This window comes from Tasmannia lanceolata, unplaced genomic scaffold (assembly GCF_043159265.1).
Source record: "Tasmannia lanceolata isolate RefF3 unplaced genomic scaffold, GAP_Taslan_0.1 ptg000024l, whole genome shotgun sequence".
Taxonomy (NCBI): Eukaryota; Viridiplantae; Streptophyta; class Magnoliopsida; order Canellales; family Winteraceae; genus Tasmannia; species Tasmannia lanceolata.
The window spans coordinates 6,419,165-6,443,622 of record NW_027518701.1 but is presented as its reverse complement, the minus strand read 5'-3'; the positions used below and the strand labels follow the sequence as shown (position 1 = coordinate 6,443,622).

Sequence of the window (24,458 nt, the reverse complement as noted above, 5' to 3'; positions counted from 1 at the left end):
TATCGACAATACTTCAAATAAGCTTTATTAATTCAAATATAGAACAGTGGCACTGAACTTGTGTGCTAAAAACAGACTTCAAAAGCTACAGTAGTTCAAATGTAAAACAATAACATTGAACATGTGTGTTCGGACAAATTCAAACCTCTTCTGAGATTCTCAAGCAAGCATGAGAAATCTAAACTTATCAATACAACAAAATAGATTGGTCCCTTAAATTTCACCATCCCATAGTTCTTCGACATTTTTGTAAGGACCAAGCTCATGAATAAGAAACTGACCATCAATTAGACGTCTCTGCATCATTAGATAACATAAAAAGATTATTAGATGTGTGTGGGACCCGATCCCGCGAGAGGGGCGTGGTGGCGCGAGAGCCGCCACGCACTATCTCTTGGTCTCTCGTACCCACGCGATTGGCGTGTGCCTTTTATTATTAATTTTAATTCATCTTTTATGTGAACCCAAGGCAATCCGAATTCCACACAAAAGAGACTGACAGAGTCGCCACCTAGATGTGGGATCTAGGACCCATAATTAACCAGAAATCTAGACTCGCTACCTGGTTACAAGAATGGAAGGTATGGGGATTTATCCACCACATGCACCATTCCTGCCCGATAATCGGTCTTCAATTCCAAAAGTTAACTCTTTTAAATTCATTTTTAATGGCTCATTCAACTCTCTGTTAATGTGCTATCTATGTGACATGCATCCTATGATCTAATTTCAATGTGAATCCTAAATGTGTATCTTGATTTCTTAATTGGTTTGGATTCAATCTAAGTGAAAGTTCTCCTAAAATTCTAATTTCATGGAAAATCCTAAGTGATTTGATTGTTTCAACAGTTTTAAAAGTGATTAGCCCGAGTCCTCAGATGGCCTGGTATTCATCCAAAGAAGCCTACGTATCCCCGCCCCCACGAGAATCAAGGCAACGTAGTTCTTCGCGCCTATTCTAAGCTAGGATGCCTAAGACACCTAGACTTCTATCCTAGACTCGATCTAAAAGACCGAACCGGTTATTAAAGTTTCTTGTACGATTATTTAAATTTCAGTGAATTGTGGATTTTATGACACCCTATATGCCCTAACTAAATGCAGATTAGCCCTAAGCTAATGCAGGTGGTTCTTACAACCTATGTGTGACTAGGCTGTATTTCCTAAGGAAAACCAAGGGTGGACTAGCGTATCCTACTCTAGTCATCACTCGGCGATGTGGATCGCCAACTGACCGGACAGAGGCGCTCCTATAACTCTAAGACAGACCTCTAACTCTAAAACAAGCACACAGCAAACAATCAATCAAACAACCTATCAAAAGAAAAACCCTAACTCTAAAATTCTCTATCGAGGAGAAACTCCTAACTCTAGAGGAAGGTCTTTTGAAAACAATGTTTTAAAGGTTTTTGAAGAAGGTTTAAAACGTTTATTTACAAAAAAAGTTTGGCTGGACTTGGGATGTAAATCCCAAGCTGCACTACGTACCTCGGAAGAGGATCAAGCCAACGTAGTTCGAAACGAACTCTCAAACTACGCTTCTAAAAGAAACACTCACACTTCAGATTTTTTAAGGTTTTTTTATATTTTCAAATGTTTTTGATATTTTTAAAGTTTTCAAATGTTTTTGAGTTTTAAATTTCTAATGTTTTTGGATTTTAAAGCTTTTCCAATGCTCAGGACCTTTAGATGTTTTCAATCTTAAAGGGAACACGCAAGAACAACCACAAACTAGGGCAAAGCCCTAAATCCAAAAGGGGAAACCCCGAACAAACAACTAACGTCTCAAAGAGACGAACCATAACAAGAAAGATAGCGTCCCAAGAAGAGAGAAAACGATCCAAGATCCCAAGCAAGCAAAGCTCTAATAAGACTGAGTTAGCCTCTAATTAAAGCGAAGTAATCAACAACTCTAAAGGAGAAACTCCTAACTAAAAATATTAAAGAAGGGTACAAATGAGCAAATGAGTCAATGACTCTCTAATAGCGGTGGAAAAACGAGTCAAAGACTCCACTGATAACAACTAAAGGATAGACGAGTCAAAGACTCCCTAAAAGAGATGGAAACACAAGTCAAAGACTCACTGACAACAACATCACACAAACAAATGAGTCAAAGACTTTTATATGAGGCAAAGCATGCCTCCTATGGGTACACCAATTTCGGCCCAGAATGGCATCCAAGGGAGGGAATCGTGCGCTCTTTCCTTGCGCAATTTAATACTTAGGTTATAGCATCTTATTGCCTGGCAGATCTCAGGATTTCCGTGGACAGTAACCTCGGAGCCAATAACATGTTATAGCTTAAATATCTAAATTGTCAAAGATTGGTTGCAATTGGGATACGATTATGGATGCACTGGCCATTTTTCGAGGGAAATCTAAAGACCCTAAGATTTCTGTTTCAATGGATTAATGAGTTAACATGTGACAGAGATTTAAGGTTCTTTAGAAATTTTCAGATGATTTTCAATTAATTTCGGATTTTCAATGGATTTTATCAATTTTAAACATATGAGTGTTTTTACAAGTGAAACTGTAGCAAACGAATTCGAAATGAATCAAAATTTCTACAGCAGTAAGATGGGTATCCATGCAGCTTACGGGATGAATTTTGTGGATTTGTACATTAAGCTCATATTTAATTTTGATTTAACAACAATAAGACCAGATTGCAAAAATAACACAGAAACTACTAGAAATAGAAATCTAAATTCCATGAAATTTCTACATTAGTAAGATATAAGTGAAAATAGCATGCTGTAAGATTTCCATGAATTTAGAAAACTATTTACTATCAGTTTCGGATTTTTTAAATTTCAAACCAGATTATGAATTAACACTACAGCTCATATGAAACAAGATCAAAATCACTTGAAAATTTTACAGAAGCAAGAAGTATAGAATTTAAGACTATTGTAAAAATTTGGAGAATTGTATCTGTGATTTGACATCAGTAACAATTCTCCCAAAATCTGATAATTTTCAAAGAATGCATAAAATAATATACCAAACAAAATCCAAAAATTCTCACAAATTCATGGTAGAATGTATCATTATCATATTATTTTCCCACGAAATTTCATTATTTGTGGAATCTGTTTAGTATATCTTTTAGTTTTCTTTGTTAAAAATCATGCAAAAATCCGAAAATATACCAAATAATTCTAAAAAATTCCGAAAACAGTGTACCTACCTGTGATGAGTTCCTCGCCGAATCCAAGAGCCGAAGAAATCCAAAAATCCGGCCGACGTGCGATCCGCTCCGCTTCCTTCTTTGTTTTTATATTTTCCTCTCTCTCTTTCTCTCTTATTTTCTCTCCCTCTCTTCTTTTTTTTTTTTTCCTTCTCCTCTTTTTTTTTCTCTTCTTTTTTTTTTCCCTCTTCCTTCTCTCCTTTTTTTTTCTCTCTCTCTTTTCCTTCTCATCACCTCTCTTTATATAGTGAAAAACTTAGTGGAGAGGTGGAAATAAATAATGAGAATGGTGGGTGTGGTGGAGAATAATGGAATATATAATGGTAATGGTGGGAATGGTGGTGGGAATAATGGAATATATAATGGTAATGGTGGGAATGGTGGTGGGGATAATGGAATATATAATGGTAATGGTGGGAATGGTGGTGGGAATAATGGAATATATAATGGTAATGGAGATAATGATGTTATTTTAAAGGGAAAAATGAAGTTAGTGGAAATGGTAGAGAAAGTTAAGTCATGCTAATGGTGAGTCCCACTTTGTGGGTTCCGCACAAGCGGGTCCCACATCAGCGGGTCCCACACAAGCGGGTCCCACATCAGCGGGTCCCACACAAACGGGTCCCACACCAGCGGGTCCCACATCAGCGGGTCCCACACAAACGGGTCCCACACTAGCGGGTCCCACACAAACGGGTCCCACACCAGCGGGTCCTACATTCTCTTTTGCTCGGATTCTCATGAATAACCCTTCTCAATACTCAACGGAAAAATACGAAACATGACGGAAACGACCAAAAATATTTAGAAATGTAACAAACGGACGCGGGAAGGAAGGACATTGGAAAACCGATGGAAAAACCCTAATTTCTTAAGGCAGAGCAAAATGGGGTGTCTACACGCCCAAGCATAGCGAACTTGGGTCCGGTCAAAATGGGGTGTCTACAGATGCCCCTCTTTGGCAAAGCCTGTGTAACACGCGAATGGCAAAGCTGAACAGACGACACATTTTGGCTGACCCGAAAGCAAAGCAATTTTTTGGGTTTTCGGGTTCTAAGGATGGTATTCACAAGGGCACACAACAAAGTAACATTAAGAGACTCATAAACAACAAGCAAATGGGAGATAACCTCTCACCGACCCATAACTCGGCAATCACGACATCTCAGTGAGATGGCTTCTCTCTAATACTCACAACTCAACTATTTAAATCAATACGCAAAGACTCTATTAAAGCAAACACAAACATACTCTTTTATAACAAAGCTTTTAAGAAAACGAACCCAATGAAATTACCTCAAAGAAAGCAGACCACTATCGATGCAGACGTAAATCAACCCTTCAAAGAATATCAAATCAAATTACTCAAAGAGTATGTAACACTCATAGAGTCTCAAATCAATCACTCAGAGAGCTTCAAACACACAGAAATCTTTATACTCAAAGAGCCTCAACTACCCGAAGAGTCTGTAATACTCAAAGGGCCTTAACTACTCAAAGAGTCTCAAATTAACGCGAAACATTTATACTCAAAGAGTCTCAACTACCCGAAGAGTCTGTAACACTCGAAGGGTCTCAACTACTCAAAGAGTCTCAAATCAACACAAAACATTTATACTCAAAGAGTCTCAACTACTCGAAGAGTCTGCAACACTCGAAGGGTCTCAACTACTCAAAGAGTCTCAAATCAACACAAAACACATTTATACTCAAAGAGCCTCAACTACCCGAAGAGTCTGCAACACTCGAAGGGTCTCAACTACTCAAAGAGTCTCAAATCAACACAAAACACATTTATACTCAAAGAGCCTCAACTACCCGAAGAGTCTGCAACACTCGAAGGGTCTCAACTACTCAAAGAGTCTCAAATCAACACAAAACATTTATACTCAAAGAGTCTCAACTACCCGAAGAATCTGTAACACTCGAAGGGTCTCAATTACTCAAAGAGTCTCAAATCAACACCAAACATTTATACTCAAAGAGTCTCAATTACCCGAAGAGTCTGCAACACTCGAAGGGTCTCAACTACTCAAAGAGTCTCAAATCAACACAAAACATTTATACTCAAAGAGTCTCAACTACCCGAAGAATCTGTAACACTCGAAGGGTCTCAACTACTCAAAGAGTCTCAAATCAACACCAAACATTTATACTCAAAGAGTCTCAATTACCCGAAGAGTCTGTAACACTCGAAGGGTCTCAACTACTCAAAGAGTCTCAAATCAACACAAAACATTTAATACTCAAAGAGTCTCAACTACCCGAAGAGTCTGTAACACTCGAAGGGTCTCAACTACTCAAAGAGTCTCAAATCAACACAAAACATTTATACTCAAAGAGTCTCAACTACCCGAAGAGTCTGTAACACTCGAAGGGTCTTAACTACTCAAAGAGTCTCACATCAACAAAGGAATTGCTAAATTATCTCATAAGACCCCAGATTTATATGCCCGTGGTGTAACACGGTTCCATATAAATCCAGATTTGTATGCCCGTCATGCAACACGGATCCATACAAACCCCCTCGCAGGTATGCCTGACTCCCAACTTGTTAGGTAGGGACACACTGCGGACACTTAAAAAGTCCCAAATGTCACACTCAAAGAGTCATTCTTATTATTATTATTTTTTTTATTATTTTTATTTTATTTTTTATTTTTAGAGATTGAAGCTTTACCAAAGCAACACGAGCCAAATACTCGACAGGAGAGCTTGAACAAAAAGAGCGTGTTCAAACTCTCTAGTCTCTATTTGAGGAGAATGTCCATTTCAAATATCAATGTGTATTTGACATCTTTTATGACGTGAGTCATAAAAGATGCCCCTAGTATGATTACTTCCATAACAAAATTCATTTGGAGAGCAACACAAGAAAAATGGGCCAAAGGCTTTCATTAATGTACACTTGGGGTTACAAACTTTTCTGATGAACACTTGGGCTTATAAGGCTCTTAAAAATACAAGAACATGGTTCTGCTCAAAATCCTGCTTCATCACTACCATCTGCTAATGCTGGAATTGGGCTGAAAGCCTATCAACCTCTGAATTGCTCTGCTTTGCACTTGTTCACAGGGGCCATAAATTCTCTGCTTCTCTGAGAGTTCTGCTTTCCCTCCTCTCTCTTTTTTTTTTTTTTTGCCACCCCGGCTTGGGGAGGAACAGGACTCTGAAGAATTGAACTCGACTTGACAAAGGAAAGACTTTGACAAACAACGAACGAGGACATTGACGGACACCTGACTCAAATACCAAGATAGACTGAAATCTGCTTCTTAGTCTGATAGGGTTTTTTTTTTTTTTTTTTTTTTTTTTTTTAAACAAAAAAAATGGTAAAAGCCACTCTCTTAGAGTCTTTTGAATACCGTGTTTAAAGGTGTTTCAACCCTCTTTTCAGGATTTCTGCCATGGTTATCCTCCCTTCAGATTGCTCGATTTCAACTTCTCTGGCTCAAAGAGTACCAAAAGAAGTCTTGATGGTGCTTACTTAGACTTTGAGAAGGTGCCAGAGAAAATCGAAAGTTTAGCTGGCTTTTTAAAGCCTTGTCCTCTCTCCATGAAGTCACTGCCATGACCAAATCGCCTTTTCAGGTTTTCGATTCGGCGGACCATATGCCTTAATTTTTGCCTGGACTGTCTGCCCTTGCAGATTTTCCATCCAGCAGGCTCAGCACCCTGATTTTTGCCTAAGCCGTCCTTTCGGGTTTTCAGCTTAGCGGGTGAATGACCCTAACTTTTGCCTAGACCGCCCTTGCGGGTTTTCAGTCTAGCGGGTCTAAGACTCCATCATTTTTCTTTCTTTCTGTTTCTCTACAAACCTGGGCCTGAGTACACCAGAAGGACTTTCGGGTGGGCTTAGGTTCAAACCGGTTAGACTTTGGTATGTTTGCATGTATCTGGACCGAATCTGGATCCTCCAGACTGCCTACGTATCCTTAAAGAAATTGGGAATCAGGTCACGCGTAGTTCGGGTTTAAAATCTTTTATGACGAAAGTCATAAAAGATGCCCCTGGTTTAAGTTTAACAAAGAAATTTTGATTTTGCTTTTGGCTCACAGGTTCTTTTAGCGGAAAGGGGTTTCATTATTCATTTTTTTCTAGGCCCAACGGGTTTGCAAATAGTTTAAAACATTTGGGTATTGGCTTGAAGCTCAAATCGTCCAAGGATGGCCTCCTGGTGTACTTAAGCATAATATTTTTTTAATTGATCCAGGTTTGTAGGTTCATTTAATTTTTCTCCATTTTCATTGAGCAGTCTTACGGCTTTTCCAGGCAGGACTTCATCAACAATGTAAGGACCAGACCAGTTTGGCCTGAACTTTCCTCTTGGGTCAAATACCGGTGCCCTGTAGGACTTCAATACAAGATCTCCAGGCTTCAAATCTCGGACACGAACCTTCTTATTGAAAGCTCTCTCAATCCGTCTCTGATATCCTTGGATATGATATAAGGCTCTCAGCCTCTTCTCATCTATCATCTGTAGCTCATTGTGTCTGGCCTTCGCCCATTCTGACTCTGGCAGATCGGCCTCCACCATCACTCTCAAAGAGGGGATTCTTAACTCAACAGGGAGAACAGCCTCCATTCCGTACACCAAAGAATACGGAGTCACGCCTGTTGAAGACCTGATCGATGTTCTATAAGCCCATAAGGCATAAGGAAGTTTGTTCGACCAGTCCTTATATGTCTCAGTCATCTTACTGATAATGACTTTGATGTTCTTATTTGTTGCTTCAACGGCCCCATTCGTCTGCGGCCTGTAAGGAGACGACTTGTGATGCCTTATCCTGAACTCTTCACACAGGTGTAACACTTCTTTCTTGAAATGTGATCCATTATCTGAAATCAACTCGTGAGGTACTCCGTATCTGCAAATTATATTGGTACGGATGAACTTCGCAACTGTGTTCGAAGTGATGGAAGCATAAGATGCAGCCTCTATCCACTTTGTGAAATAATCAATAGCCACCAGAATGTACTCATGTCCGCTCGAGGATCTCGGATAAATCTTCCCAATGATGTCTATTCCCCATACCGAAAACGGCCACGGCGAAGTCAGGGAGTGCAACTCCGAAGGAGGAACATGAATAAGATTCGCATAGACTTGACACTTATGGCATTTTCTTACAAATGCGAAGCAGTCTGTTTCCATTGTAGGCCAATAGAATCCAAGTCTAAGGATCTTTCTAGATAGCATCTTCCCGTTCATATGAGGTCCACAAACACCCTCATGAGTCTGCTCAATAAGTTCTGCAGCTTTATCTTCATCAACACAAAGGAGTTGTATGCCATCAAATGACCTTCTATATAGCTCTTCACCGCAAATGATGAAATTCGCAGATAACTTCTGGAGAGTTTTCCTTTCCTTGCTTGAAGCTTCCGGAGGATGACCCTTGCCTGAAATGAGGTTTCTGATATCTGTGTACCAAGGCTTCCCATCTGGACATCTAGCTGAAATCTCTATAGCATTTACGTGCGCAGGGGCCCATTGCAGTCTGATGGCTAACGGTTGAACTTCCATTGTAGCGGAGATATCTAACATCGAGGCCAAAGTGGCCAAAGCATCAGCAAAATGATTTCTGGTCCTTGATAAGTGAGTAAATGTGACGCTCTTGAATTTTTGGACTAGAGATTCCAAATACATATTATAAGGGATCAATCTATCTTCTCGAGTTTTCCATTGCCCATTAATCTGGTAAATGATCAGGATGGAATCCCCGAACACATCAATATCTTGAATCTGCAATGCTAAGGCTGCTTCAAGTCCGGCAATACAGGCTTCGTACTCTGCCATGTTGTTGGTGCACTCGAACTGCAACTTGATGGAGATAGGAATGTATTCTTTCTTCGGAGAGACCAAGACTGCACCTACTCCTTGCCCACGACTGTTTACGGCTCCATCAAAGTACATTAACCACTTGGTACTGAGAACCTCTTCTTCTTCGATATCCATAATTTCTTCATCAGGGAATTCGGCTCTTAGAACAGCATTCTCCTCAACTGGAGCATCGGCCAATTGTTCAGCTATAACCCGCCCCTTAACTGATTTCTGAGTGACATAACTGATGTCGAACTCAGACAATAACAATAACCACCTTGCAGTCCTTCCTGTAAGGGCAGGTTTCTCAAACAAGTACTTTAGAGGGTCCATTCGTGAAAGCAGAAGAACCTTGTTTGAAAGCAAATAATGTCTAAGCCTCTGGGTTGCCCAAACTAATGCGAGACAAGTCTTCTCCAAAACAGTGTATTTTAATTCATACTCTAGCATCTTCTTGCTGATGTAGTAAATGGGTCTTTCTTTCTTAGACTCAAGATCCTGCTGAGCAAGCATGCAACCCATCGCTGTATCCGTGATAGATAAGTACAACAGCAACGGCTGGCCTGGAATAACTGGTGAAAGAACAGGGGGCAAGGATAGGCATTGCTTAACCTTTTCAAAAGCCTCCTGACACTCTTCATTCCACTTCTTCAAGGAATTCTTCTTCAGAAGCTTGAAAATGGGTTCACACGTCATCGTCAGATGTGCTATGAACCGTCTCAGATACTGAACTTTGCCAAGGAAACCTCGGATCTGCCTTTCTGTCGTCGGCGGCTGCATTTCTTGAATCGCCTTGATCTTTTGCGGGTCCACTTCGATCCCTCTTTCGCTGACCATAAACCCCAAGAGTTTCCCTGACGTAACGCCAAATACACATTTACTCGGGTTCAGACGAAGCTGATACTTCCTGATCCGCTCAAAAAACTTTCTCAGGGCAACAGTGTGCTCAGGCCGAGTCTTCCCCTTTACGATCATGTCATCAACGTAAACTTCAACCTCTTTGTGAATCATATCATGAAGAAGAGTCGTGGCGGCTCTCTGATATGTAGCACCAGCATTTTTCAAGCCAAACGGCATCACTCTGTAGCAATATGTACCCCACTGAGTGATGAACGCTGTCTTCAACATGTCTTCAGGTGCCATTTTAATCTGATTGTACCCTGAGAATCCATCCATAAAGGATAAAAGAGCATGCCCAGCAGTGTTATCCACCAAGAGATCAATGCTTGGAAGAGGAAAGTCATCTTTAGGACTTGCTTTATTTAAATCTCTAAAATCAACACACATTCTGACTTTCCCGTCCTTTTTGGGCACCGGTACTATGTTAGCGAGCCATTCAGGATATTCCACCACCTGGATGAATTTTACTTCTAACAATTTCTTCACTTCTTCATAGACTTTCAACTCCCATTCTGTTTTGAGCTTTCGGAGTTTTTGCTTCTTTGGCTTAGCACCAAGGATTAAGGGTAATCTGTGCTGGACGATTTCCTCACTTAATCCTGGCATATCATCGTAAGACCAAGCAAAAACTTCTTTGAACTCTTTAAGCAGGGTGATCAATTCCTCGCGTTCTTCAGGGGATAAAGTTTTGCCAATCTTTATTTCCTTAATTGAGGTTTCATCACCAATATTCACAGTTTCAACTTCCTCATCAAGTGGTTTTGCTCGGCGACTCTCCTCCTGTTGGATCATATGTCTGATTTCAGGGGGAGTTTTGTCGGCATCCTCATCAGAGGGGGAGTCTTGATTGTTATTATTAAGATTATCAGATTTTATAGCAGATTCAGCAGATGAAATAGAGACAGGAATGTACTCAAAAGAAGAATCCTTCATTTCATTGGAATTTGAATCATATACATCAACAGACGAATTACCCTCATCGGGGGGTACAATGAACTTTGGACTCATTTTTACAGACTCGATGGAAATGTTGACACCTGCGTCAACTGACTCAGAACTATAAAAGGAAACAGCAACAGATGCTTTATTATGAACAGACTCCAACTCAATCTCGCTTGAAAAGGAAGAAACGTCGCCGATCTCAGGTGAATGGTCCTCTATGGTACCTGCATCAAAAGACTCATTAGAAGATATAGACTCTGAATCAAACCCGGAGACTGACACGTATTTATGGACGACTGACTCTTCTGAAGGGATTCGTTTGTACTGGAAAATAACCTGGGGTAGGACTTGAGAAGTCCAGTTAGTCAGAGGTTCCTCAGCCGGGGTGATAAGACGAGTTGGGTCAAGTATCAGCGGGCTCCTGCCAATCACGGCCACAGTCTGTGACCCTTCTTGGAAAAGTGAATTCAGAAGACTCGGCTCTATGTGCTCTGTCCAATCAGCCTCAGACTCTGTCTCTACAATCTGCATACCCACTGGCTCATCTTCTAGCTCAAGATCGAAGAAAATCTCAAACCCCGGAAGCATCTGACCTGTGCTCTCATCCAACCAAAACTCTGCAAAGCCACAGAAAGGAAAGGCTGCGCCTTCTTTTCGGAATCGACCGTTCATTTTCAAATCAATGGGTGCCATTGGTAGCCCCAAGCCCCGACGACGGTTTTCTGCCCATTTCAGCATCAACTGCTTCATCTCTACAATTTCCTTCTTTGTAGGCTTGTAACCCAGTCCGAACAAACCATTGAATGTTTTGAACACAGGAAACTCGGTCAAACCTTGATGATATTTGCCTAACCCGGCGCCTGGCATATAGCCCTGTCGGCGAATCATTCTGATGACATTCGAATTCGTACTGGTCAGGAAACAAATTTCCTCATTCAAAGCCTCTTTGAAAGTGATCGTAGTTACCTCTAGTGAAAACCCCGTCAAATTGACATCTTTGGATCTTTCCCCAGTTATGTCCGGAGTGATCTGCCCTATCTCGAGATCAGGATCCCCCTTTACTGTTATCACTCTGTTCCTGCGAATGAACTTCAGTTTTTGGTGGAGAGTAGACGGAACAACCCCGACCTTGTGCATCCAAGGACGGCCAAGCAACAGTAAGAATGAAGCCTTAATATCTAAGACTTGAAATTCTACCTCAAAGTCTTCTCCGCCAATCTGTATCTCAGTGACCAAAGTCCCGATTACATCTCGGCGAGTGCCATCATATGCTAGAATACCCTGCTCTGATGGAATAAAATTCTCAGGACTGAACCCCAGGGTTGCTGCGGTGCTTAATGGGCAAACATTCAGTGCAGAGCCGTTGTCAACCAACACCTCTGGCACCTTCTTCTTGTTACAGAAGACTGTGATTTTAAGAGGCTTAGTATGGTCTCGGCCCTCAGGAGGTAAATCGTCATCAGCGAATGACAATGTTTTCGCAGCTCTGGCCATGGCTACGAGACTGACAAGCTCGTCAGGTGAGGTATTAACAGAAACTTGTGCTGCATTAAGCTCTTGAAGGACTAGCTTTCTGTGCTTCGATGAGGCCATTAGTAAACCCCATACCGAGATATTAGCCTGAGTCTTCTTCAGCTGCTTTAACAGGCTCTCATCTTCTTCGTCTGCGCTCACTTTATTCTGCCTCTGATTTTCTGAGTTTCTTGCAACCCCTGCCGGGTTTTCTACACTCAATTCTGGTGGTTTGAACACTCGCCCACCTCGGGTCATGTGACGCATCTCGTTACACTGATCATCCAGCAATAGCAGTTCGTCTTCGTCCGTTCTGAAAACATAAGGTGCATTACTGACATCCTCTTCAAAGTCCTCCATCCTTAGAACATAGGTGGCTTCCTTTGCTTCTTCCAGACCAACATTCTGAAGCGCATATGACTGGGCTGAAGATGACTCAGCGAGTTCAGCATCGTCAAACGACAGCACATAAGGTTCTTTTTCTCTGAATTCTCTGAGCTCTTCATCGTCAAAGTTCAAAACATATGTTTTATCAGATGTAATAGCGCAAATGAGAGCAGAGGGATCAAGGATGGGCTCATCTACAAAGATAGCGTTTGTAGTGGGAGGAGCAACAGCACGGTGGTTGGGGAGAGGATTCTGAGTGATATTCGGCCTTTCAACTGCAAGCTCATCTTTATCGATCATGTTCTGAATCGCGTGCTTCAAGGCCAAACAGTTCTCAGTCATGTGTCCCGGGCCCCTGTGATATTCACAGTATTGATCCCTTCTCCAGTTTCCGGGCAGCGGATTAGGTACAGGTTTGACATCCGGAAGTCTGATCTTCTTGTCTCTGATCAACTTCTTAAGTATCATGGGCAGTGGAAATGGTAATGGGTCAAACTGCCTGAACTGCTTCGTCACCATTGGTCTAACAACTTCATCAACAGGCTTGGCCACTGGTCTGGTATAACTGACTGCTTGTACTTCCTTCGGTTGGATCATAGGCCTCTTCCCCTCTCGGACATCAGATAGCGTTTTGGCTCGGAGGCCCTTAGCAATAGCATCCTCGATCTGGGTGCCGGTCTTAATCAAATGATCGAAATTCTGATAGTGCTGCGGCGCCATGAAGTGAAAGTACTGCGGGGACAAGCTCTTGAGGACCAACTTTATCTGGTCTTCCTCTGACATTCTATGGCTCAGTTGGGCAGACTTGCGCCTCCAGCGCCTAATGAAAGATGTGAATGTCTCCTGAGGATTCTGCTTCAACAGCTTCAGATCTCTTTTAGTGACCTCGATCCCTTCCTCCATGGAGAATTGTTCTACAAATCGGTTAGAGATTTCTTCTAATGTCCTAATCTCTTCTGGTTTCAACCTCAAAAACCATCTTTTGGCTACCCCTATAAGAGACATAGGAAACAAATGAGCCATCTGCTCTCGACTTAAGCCATGCTGCTGGGAAAGAGTGATGAACCATCTGACGTGGTTTCTCGGACACCCAGTTCCATCATATTTGTCATAGTCTGGTGCCTTGAACTTAGGCGGGAATATGGCATTAGGGGACATCAGAAATTCAGAAATATCGAATCCCTTGGACGCTTGAACCTTCATGCTCTCAATGTCACGAGCCATCTTCTCATACTTATCGAACAACTCATTCTCCTTGTTAACCGGAGGGACAAAGTATTCCCCAGCATATTGCTCATCTTTTAGATCGATCTCTACGGGAGAGATGACTGGTCTGGTGAGGTTAGGAGATGTGGCCGGAGGAGGCTGAATGGCGGGATCTTTAGAAGTAGAGACCTTTTGAGTACTCTGGTCTTTTAGATGAGTCACCTCATCTTTCAACCCTGCTATATCTCGACACATATTTCTCAACATTTCCTGTATAGTTATCATGGGGTCCACTGGATCATTAGCCATTTGGTTGACTTCAAAAGAACCTGACAACTCTGGTGAAGATGGTAAAGGTGCTGTTGGTGACACAGTGGGATCAAAGTGACGAACAAGTCTAGATATTGAGGTAGGTCTAGACCAGGTAGGTTTAGCTTGGGTGCCCTTTTTTGAAGCGATGGTTGCTATCTTTCAGAATCCTGATTGGAAGTTAACATACTAGATCAATAATCATGAGATAAAGATTCTGAACAAATAGAGAAAAGAGTAATCTTGAAATACATCAACGGGTATGTTAATTTGTAAAGAATCCTCAATCTATTCCTTAAGGTGTTCTTTGGGTATAACCGTTCTTCTTTTGGGAATGAAAGAGTCAGGAACGATAAACATCCCTAATCAAAATAAGTTTCGATCTCAGCAACGATCATGCACTCAAAGAATACAGGTGAGATCAAACTTTTTCATCAATGATTTCGATATGATCCAGGGGTAAAAGATATATGATAAACATGGATCAATCAATGGCTCAGATAATAGACCATGGCCATAAGAATGACAAAAGTCGGGTCAAGGACCAGATCTAAAATCTGAATGATGGATATCAACAACAAGATGAGATCAAGATGAGATGAGATAGGATAAGATTGCTTTCAACAGATGGATCATGAATGACTAATCCTATGAGATCTTTGGAAATGAATGGGATTTACATCCTAACCCCAAAGGAAAAGTTTTTTAATTTTCGCACATTTTATCAGTGTTACCTGAAGGCATCAACCCTAACCCTAATCTAGCGGAGTGGAGAGAGGATCTCGACTCATGACTTTGTTTGTGTACCTAGGACCGATCGTAGCCATTGAAAGATGGACTACGGCCTAATCTAGACACAAATGGGTAGGATATCCTAAACTAGGCTCACACACACAATTGGGTAAGATATCCTAAACTAGGCTCACACACGTGATGCACATGTGTTCGTATACTACATGCATGTGTGGGTTAATCTAGGGGTAAGGCCAAGAGTTCCCTTAGCGCGAATCCATGTTCGATATACTGTACCAGTGTCCGGCGTATCAGTACGTGAACAAGAGATCCGTTTACGTACCATAAAGGTACTAGGCTAAGGGTGGAATGCTTCTCTAGCACAGAGGCACCAGGTGATGAAATCCCAGTCAACCATGCTAGATAACACTCCGGGTTCCTAAAATAGGACGTGTGTGCATGTGAGATGCAGGGGTTTAGATGAAAGTGATGTAAGTGTGTGCAATAAGTTCGCGCAATCTATGATGCCTTCAGGTTTTGTTAGATTAAGTTTGAGTAAATGTGATGAGAAAATAAAGCATACAAACTAATCTAACAAGCATAAAAGAGATAGAGTTTTCATGAGCCAGTTGAAATAGATTCAAATGAGTTATCCTTTGGAATTGTAATGAAGTTAGGTGGTCCCCAGCAGAGTCGCCAGTCTGTGGGACCCGATCCCGCGAGAGGGGCGTGGTGGCGCGAGAGCCGCCACGCACTATCTCTTGGTCTCTCGTACCCACGCGATTGGCGTGTGCCTTTTATTATTAATTTTAATTCATCTTTTATGTGAACCCAAGGCAATCCGAATTCCACACAAAAGAGACTGACAGAGTTGCCACCTAGATGTGGGATCTAGGACCCATAATTAACCAGAAATCTAGACTCGCTACCTGGTTACAAGAATGGAAGGTATGGGGATTTATCCACCACATGCACCATTCCTGCCCGATAATCGGTCTTCAATTCCAAAAGTTAACTCTTTTAAATTCATTTTTAATGGCTCATTCAACTCTCTGTTAATGTGCTATCTATGTGACATGCATCCTATGATCTAATTTCAATGTGAATCCTAAATGTGTATCTTGATTTCTTAATTGGTTTGGATTCAATCTAAGTGAAAGTTCTCCTAAAATTCTAATTTCATGGAAAATCCTAAGTGATTTGATTGTTTCAACAGTTTTAAAAGTGATTAGCCCGAGTCCTCAGATGGCCTGGTATTCATCCAAAGAAGCCTACGTATCCCCGCCTCCACGAGAATCAAGGCAACGTAGTTCTTCGCGCCTATTCTAAGCTAGGATGCCTAAGACACCTAGACTTCTATCCTAGACTCGATCTAAAAGACCGAACCGGTTATTAAAGTTTCTTGTACGATTATTTAAATTTCAGTGAATTGTGGATTTTATGACACCCTATATGCCCTAACTAAATGCAGATTAGCCCTAAGCTAATGCAGGTGGTTCTTACAACCTATGTGTGACTAGGCTGTATTTCCTAAGGAAAACCAAGGGTGGACTAGCGTATCCTACTCTAGTCATCACTCGGCGATGTGGATCGCCAACTGACCGGACAGAGGCGCTCCTATAACTCTAAGACAGACCTCTAACTCTAAAACAAGCACACAGCAAACAATCAATCAAACAACCTATCAAAAGAAAAACCCTAACTCTAAAATTCTCTATCGAGGAGAAACTCCTAACTCTAGAGGAAGGTCTTTTGAAAACAATGTTTTAAAGGTTTTTGAAGAAGGTTTAAAACGTTTATTTACAAAAAAAGTTTGGCTGGACTTGGGATGTAAATCCCAAGCTGCACTACGTACCTCGGAAGAGGATCAAGCCAACGTAGTTCGAAACGAACTCTCAAACTACGCTTCTAAAAGAAACACTCACACTTCAGATTTTTTAAGGTTTTTTTATATTTTCAAATGTTTTTGATATTTTTAAAGTTTTCAAATGTTTTTGAGTTTTAAATTTCTAATGTTTTTGGATTTTAAAGCTTTTCCAATGCTCAGGACCTTTAGATGTTTTCAATCTTAAAGGGAACACGCAAGAACAACCACAAACTAGGGCAAAGCCCTAAATCCAAAAGGGGAAACCCCGAACAAACAACTAACGTCTCAAAGAGACGAACCATAACAAGAAAGATAGCGTCCCAAGAAGAGAGAAAACGATCCAAGATCCCAAGCAAGCAAAGCTCTAATAAGACTGAGTTAGCCTCTAATTAAAGCGAAGTAATCAACAACTCTAAAGGAGAAACTCCTAACTAAAAATATTAAAGAAGGGTACAAATGAGCAAATGAGTCAATGACTCTCTAATAGCGGTGGAAAAACGAGTCAAAGACTCCACTGATAACAACTAAAGGATAGACGAGTCAAAGACTCCCTAAAAGAGATGGAAACACAAGTCAAAGACTCACTGACAACAACATCACACAAACAAATGAGTCAAAGACTTTTATATGAGGCAAAGCATGCCTCCTATGGGTACACCAATTTCGGCCCAGAATGGCATCCAAGGGAGGGAATCGTGCGCTCTTTCCTTGCGCAATTTAATACTTAGGTTATAGCATCTTATTGCCTGGCAGATCTCAGGATTTCCGTGGACAGTAACCTCGGAGCCAATAACATGTTATAGCTTAAATATCTAAATTGTCAAAGATTGGTTGCAATTGGGATACGATTATGGATGCACTGGCCATTTTTCGAGGGAAATCTAAAGACCCTAAGATTTCTGTTTCAATGGATTAATGAGTTAACATGTGACAGAGATTTAAGGTTCTTTAGAAATTTTCAGATGATTTTCAATTAATTTCGGATTTTCAATGGATTTTATCAATTTTAAACATATGAGTGTTTTTACAAGTGAAACTGTAGCAAACGAATTCGAAATGAATCAAAATTTCTACAGCAGTAAGATGGGTATCCATGCAGCTTACGGGATGAATTTTGTGGATTTGTACATTAAGCTCATATTTAATTTTGATTTAACAACAATAAGACCAGATTGCAAAAATAACACAGAAACTACTAGAAATAGAAATCTAAATTCCATGAAATTTCTACATTAGTAAGATATAAGTGAAAATAGCATGCTGTAAGATTTCCATGAATTTAGAAAACTATTTACTATCAGTTTCGGATTTTTTAAATTTCAAACCAGATTATGAATTAACACTACAGCTCATATGAAACAAGATCAAAATCACTTGAAAATTTTACAGAAGCAAGAAGTATAGAATTTAAGACTATTGTAAAAATTTGGAGAATTGTATCTGTGATTTGACATCAGTAACAATTCTCCCAAAATCTGATAATTTTCAAAGAATGCATAAAATAATATACCAAACAAAATCCAAAAATTCTCACAAATTCATGGTAGAATGTATCATTATCATATTATTTTCCCACGAAATTTCATTATTTGTGGAATCTGTTTAGTATATCTTTTAGTTTTCTTTGTTAAAAATCATGCAAAAATCCGAAAATATACCAAATAATTCTAAAAAATTCCGAAAACAGTGTACCTACCTGTGATGAGTTCCTCGCCGAATCCAAGAGCCGAAGAAATCCAAAAATCCGGCCGACGTGCGATCCGCTCCGCTTCCTTCTTTGTTTTTATATTTTCCTCTCTCTCTTTCTCTCTTATTTTCTCTCCCTCTCTTCTTTTTTTTTTTTTCCTTCTCCTCTTTTTTTTTCTCTTCTTTTTTTTTTCCCTCTTCCTTCTCTCCTTTTTTTTTCTCTCTCTCTTTTCCTTCTCATCACCTCTCTTTATATAGTGAAAAACTTAGTGGAGAGGTGGAAATAAATAATGAGAATGGTGGGTGTGGTGGAGAATAATGGAATATATAATGGTAATGGTGGGAATGGTGGTGGGAATAATGGAATATATAATGGTAATGGTGGGAATGGTGGTGGGGATAATGGAATATATAATGGTAATGGTGGGAATGGTGGTGGGAATAATGGAATATATAATGGTAATGGAGATAATGATGTTATTTTAAAGGGAAAAATGAAGTTAGTGGAAATGGTAGAGAAAGTTAAGTCATGCTAATGGTGAGTCCCACTTTGTGGGTTCCGCACAAGCGGGTCCCACATCAGCGGGTCCCACACAAGCGGGTCCCACATCAGCGGGTCCCACACAAACGGGTCCCACACCAGCGGGTCCCACATCAGCGGGTCCCACACAAACGGGTCCCACACTAGCGGGTCCCACACAAACGGGTCCCACACCAGCGGGTCCTACATTCTCTTTTGCTCGGATTCTCATGAATAACCCTTCTCAATACTCAACGGAAAAATACGAAACATGACGGAAACGACCAAAAATATTTAGAAATGTAACAAACGGACGCGGGAAGGAAGGACATTGGAAAACCGATGGAAAAACCCTAATTTCTTAAGGCAGAGCAAAATGGGGTGTCTACACGCCCAAGCATAGCGAACTTGGGTCCGGTCAAAATGGGGTGTCTACAATGTGTTGAAGAGAGCAGATACAAAAGCGCCTTGCCTACATTCAATTGTAAGTGTTGTATCCAAAAATGCTCAGTAACTAATTTCAACAGCCAACCTAGACTTAAATCAACTAGATAACAAGCCAAGGAAACCAAATTAATCAGCAATGATAAGTGGTCTAAGGAAGAAAAATATTTATGTTGGGTTAGAAGTAAAGTATTGATGTTGAAGAAAATATGTACTTGCCTGTTTGATTTCAGAGAACTTTGTGAGCAAGTCCTCAGGGATAGACCAATCAAATATATCAAAATTTTCCTTTATCCTCCCTTCAGTTATGCTCTTAGTCACTACACTCTGACCAATTTGAAGGCCCCCAACGAAGAGCAACTTTTCCCTGTGTCTTTCCCAATTTCTCTGCAACCATATTCATAACACTTTATCACACTTTATCTGATCCATGTCATGCCTGAAGAACCTAATGGGGAATAAGCCTACAAAAAACCCATTGCATGAATCATAACATGTATGTAATTATTCAAGTAGAAATCATAAATTGATATGAAATAGAAAATGAGCAATCTAATGATTTGAAAGCTTACAGACAGGTGAATTCCCTTAGATTGACAAAATTGGAAGAGTTTGCTCTGCTGCCAAACAGGATGGCATTCCGCCTGGTTCGCAGCAGGAGGGCACACATTTAATTATACTACAAAGCCTATATAAACCTACAAGTATACTACTAAACACAATTAACTAAAAGATAACCTGCCAAGTACACAATTTAACATTGAAACAAGAAGCACATACAAGGTACAAGTCTACGTAATCAAGCTACAGCTCTTGCAAAGTTATATCCACTACCACAGCATATCTTCAGGATGGCTACACCTGTGAAATTCACTTTTCGTTGTTTATATGGAAAAAAAATGGATGGATGTATTAAAAAAAATTAATCCAAACTGCTACCAGCACACTACAAGTGCCTCTAATGTTTTACTACTCAATCAAAGAAGCCAACCAGAGTTTGGAGGTAATCCGCAAATCCTCACGTTCACTACACCTTCTTCAAACAGCTTCTTCAAAGCCTTACCAATCTACAATTACAACAAAAACTAGATTAAATGAAGCAAAATTGTGAGATGGAGAAGATACCTTAGTCAAGAGCACACCATTCACCAGGCCGAGCTTCTGCAAACTCGAATGTAAAAAAAAACATCGCGAGCAAAATATAATCTTAGAAACATCATAGAAACATAATCCTCATTACCAAAATATCACGAGCAAACTGAATCCATAAAAACATCATAGAAACGTAATCCCCATTAACAAAATATCACTAGCAAACTGAATCCATAAAAGCATCATAGAAACATCATAGAAACATAGTCCCCATCAAATCCATAAGTAAAACATCATAGAAATATTTAAATTAATCATAGAGTTTATGCTTTAGAGTTGTGACAGTTGTCTCCCACTGTCGGTACGATGAAGAAGGCTCCTGCAATGAATAGAAAGTATACCAAATCAATGAATAGAAACTATACCAAAACAATGAATAGAAACTATAGCAAATTGATGAATAGAAACTATTGGGAAACAACGAATAAAAACTATACCAAATCAATGCATAGAAACTATACCAAATCAAATGACATCGGTGGTAGTTGATCCTCTTGATTCCGAAAGAGAAACCTTGGATAATGGTACTACGAGTTGTTCATCAGTAGGATCTTCACCTACATTTAACAAATGTAAGTAATTAAATACCATAAGATCTTCATCTAGTAATTATTAGCACTCGTAAATATTTCAAAAAATATTAGTAGTGCTATGGACTATGGTAGGTAAGCTAAATATTAAAACTTACATTGAACTTCATACCCAAACATTCAATTGCGAGTGCAAATTATGGCTTCGGCATTTTCTGGTCTTAGCGAGCTTCGATATTTAGTGAGAACTTTAGCTCCAATGCTAAAAGCCGATTCCGAAGCAACGGTAGTTATTGGTACACCCATGAGATCACGTGCCATCCTAGAGAGAATAGGATATCTACCAACATTGTCTTTCCAATACTCTAAAACATTCAAATGTTGTTTATGATCAAACTTTGTCTCCTCCAAGTAGAGGTCTAATTCTGACTTCTTAGTGGTACAAAATTCACTCTCATAATAGTCAAATTCCTACATGAGAGAAATATCAAATATATTTAAGGGGAATAGATAATTAGATATTCAACTTCTTAAAAAATTAAATACAATAAGAATATTAAAAAAGTGTAACTTACACTAAAGTCATCATCAATACAAATGTCGCAACTAGTCATAGCTGAAGCATGATTCGAGGTATCCACGGAGAATTGGGAAATATATTCTTCAAAAAGTGAACTCAAAGCCACTCGGACACATGCTACCTTTTCCTTGTGTGTGTTGTCATCAATCTTCTTATAGCAAAATTCCACCATATTCATCTTGTACCAAGGATCTAGAACGGCAGCCATAGCTAGCACAACACTGTAAGACTCCCAATATTTCTCAAACTTAGGGATCATTTGATTTGCCATTCTACTAATTACATCATCTGCACTTTCCTTCCCTTCAAGTAAACGGATTTGAATCTTCCACACACATTGAAAATATAAGTTTGCCGTTGGGTAATCGGAACCCGAAAAAAGCATCGTAATGTCATAAAACGGCTTCAACATTTTACAAATTTCCTCTCCCCTTTTCCATTCATCAGTTGATGGACAATAATTGTACCCTGGTCATATCAAAGCATAACGTTGAAATACGAGACGATATTTGATGGCACTTTCAAGCATAAAAAAATTGGCATTCCACCTAGTCGGTACATCCATGCGCAAACCCATTGAGTGTCTCACACCAACTTGTTCACAACACTCAGTAAACTTTATTATCCTACCCTCAGAACCTTTGACATACTTGACACTTTCTCTAATCTTATGTATAGCTACATTAGCGATCTTCAAACCATCTTGAACAATTAAGTTCAAGATATGTGCCGAACATCTAACATGAAAATAATTACCCTTACATAACAAAGCATTTTGCACACTAAGTTGGTTTTTCAAGATTTCTTGCATGCTATCATTGCTAGATGCATTGTCTAAAGTAAGAGAAATTTTTTTCTTCTCAATTCCCCAATCCTTCAAGAATTGAAACACTTTATCTACCAAAAGGACACCGTTGTGTGGAGGGGGGAAGTGACGAAAATTGAGAATTTTACTATGCAAAATCCAATTCTCATCTATATAATGTGCGGTAAGACAAATGTACCCCTCGGTTGTGATGGATGACCATACATATGAAGTGAGACATATCCTACTTGTAACTCTCCCCAAATCAAGCTTAAGCCTTTCTTTCTCTCTCTTATATATTTTCAAGCAATCAGATTTAGCGGTGTTCCTACAAAAGGGTGTTACATCTTGATTCAAATAGTTGTGAAGATCCCTTGTACCTTCATGTTCAACTAATGAAAATGGATAATTATGTTTCATAATAGAAATTGCAACCTTCTCACGATAAGTTTCTTGAGAAATTGTTTTGGCACGTAAGGATGTAGCATAGCCTATATGCATCTTATTTACATCCTTATTGGTGCGTCCTGTACATTTTCCATTCATTTCAACATACTTTTTTAAATTTGAAGTCCCATGAGTATTACTACCTATGGCAAAACTTTTTGGGCATACCTTGCACTTTGCTCTCTCTTTTCCATTCTCATCTTCATAGATTTCAAAGTCATCCCAAATTCTAGATTTGTGTTTAGAATTTTTACCGGTAGTAGCAATACTTGGATCTTGAGAAGGACCTTCGCCATCGCTTTCCTCATTCATAGGAGAGTTGGTGTTCATAGACTCCATAAGGCCTTCAAAATAACATTCAAAATACATGCTTAAAAAAGAGTTTCCAGAAGACTAGATTATCATCACAACATAAGGAGTGAAGGATCATACCTTGAATGCTTGAAGGAAAGATAAGGCTACCAACTCAAGTAGAATTTTTGAAACAGTTAAGTATCCAGATTTCTAGCTCTTTCAGACCTACAAGATTAACTGAAACCAAAACATCAATCAGAAAAAATGAAACTAATAATCAGCCCTAATCAAGAAGTATGGGTTTACTTCTTTCAATACTTACAAGTGTTGAACAAAACTAAAACAAGCCATTTCCAAACTGCCACGCGCATATTCTGAGTAGACTACTTGAGGAATAAAAGGGGAGAAATATACAAAAAACAGTTCTATTTCACTAAAAACACCAAAAAGAAAAGATCCTAACAGTAACTTTCAGGAATCCAATTTAATTAATTTCAGAACTCTAACTCGTAACATGAAAAACGAAAGAAAAATAAAACACCTAAGCTAAGAGATCTAGATATTCTGCCCTAGAAAAGCACATAAACCGCCATAAAGATCAAAATTTCGGAATTTAGATTCTAGCTTACAACTGATCTTCACGAATTTTTTTCTTAAATCGGTTGGCAGATCTATAAATAACGGAGGATTTCAGGAAATTTCACTAGAAAATAGAGATTCTCATACGAACAAAAGTAAATTATAAACGGTAGATCATATGAGAAATCTAAAAAATGAAATTAATGAAGAGAAAGGAATTTGTAGAAATCAGACCTGGAATGCTACTCGAGCAGATCTGGTGGAGAAAAAGATGAGTTTTGGAATGGGTTGAGCTGATGATGGTTATGGGGAAAAATGAAATGGGTTTGGTTGTAGTGGTGGTGGGTTTCAAAGGGGTAAGATGATGGAGAAGGTGGTCGGAAAGGGGAAATGGAGCGCCGGCGTGAAAGAACCGATCGGAGAAGATGCTCGGTTCTGTCCCATGAAAATGAGAGAGCCCCCTTCAAACCCTAAAACAGTGTAAACAAAAGAGAGAATGAGAAAATAGAAATGGCCTCTCGTTTTTCTCCTTTAAAACCCTAGCAATGATCT

At 39.7% G+C, this 24,458-nt stretch overlaps 2 protein-coding genes and 1 pseudogene across 3 annotated transcripts; all 3 read right to left on the bottom strand.

Moving 5' to 3' along the window:
* LOC143856955 (NADPH-dependent aldo-keto reductase, chloroplastic-like) lies at nt 1–21,381 on the bottom strand (annotated as a pseudogene).
* On the bottom strand, nt 10,825–18,737 carry LOC143857393 (uncharacterized). Its single transcript, XM_077367821.1, has 3 exons — nt 18,566–18,737; nt 11,193–14,440; nt 10,825–11,080 (listed from the first exon to the last, which is right to left on the bottom strand). The coding sequence occupies exons 2-3, from the start codon at nt 14,268–14,270 to the stop codon at nt 11,072–11,074; spliced, it is 3,087 nt and encodes a 1,028-aa protein (XP_077223936.1). The 5' UTR covers nt 14,271–14,440; nt 18,566–18,737; the 3' UTR covers nt 10,825–11,071.
* On the bottom strand, nt 20,722–24,389 carry LOC143857271 (zinc finger BED domain-containing protein RICESLEEPER 2-like). 2 transcript variants are annotated; one of them, XM_077367689.1, is made up of 7 exons: nt 24,141–24,389; nt 23,466–23,564; nt 23,288–23,377; nt 21,777–22,249; nt 21,360–21,672; nt 21,133–21,228; nt 20,722–20,990 (listed from the first exon to the last, which is right to left on the bottom strand). In XM_077367689.1, the coding sequence occupies exons 3-5, from the start codon at nt 23,370–23,372 to the stop codon at nt 21,382–21,384; spliced, it is 849 nt and encodes a 282-aa protein (XP_077223804.1). In that variant the 5' UTR covers nt 23,373–23,377; nt 23,466–23,564; nt 24,141–24,389; the 3' UTR covers nt 20,722–20,990; nt 21,133–21,228; nt 21,360–21,381. The 2 variants fall into 2 exon arrangements, with proteins under 2 accessions (XP_077223804.1, XP_077223805.1); XM_077367690.1 differs by having other exon boundaries at nt 23,466–23,552.
* Nucleotides 24,390–24,458: the final 69 nt, after the last annotated feature.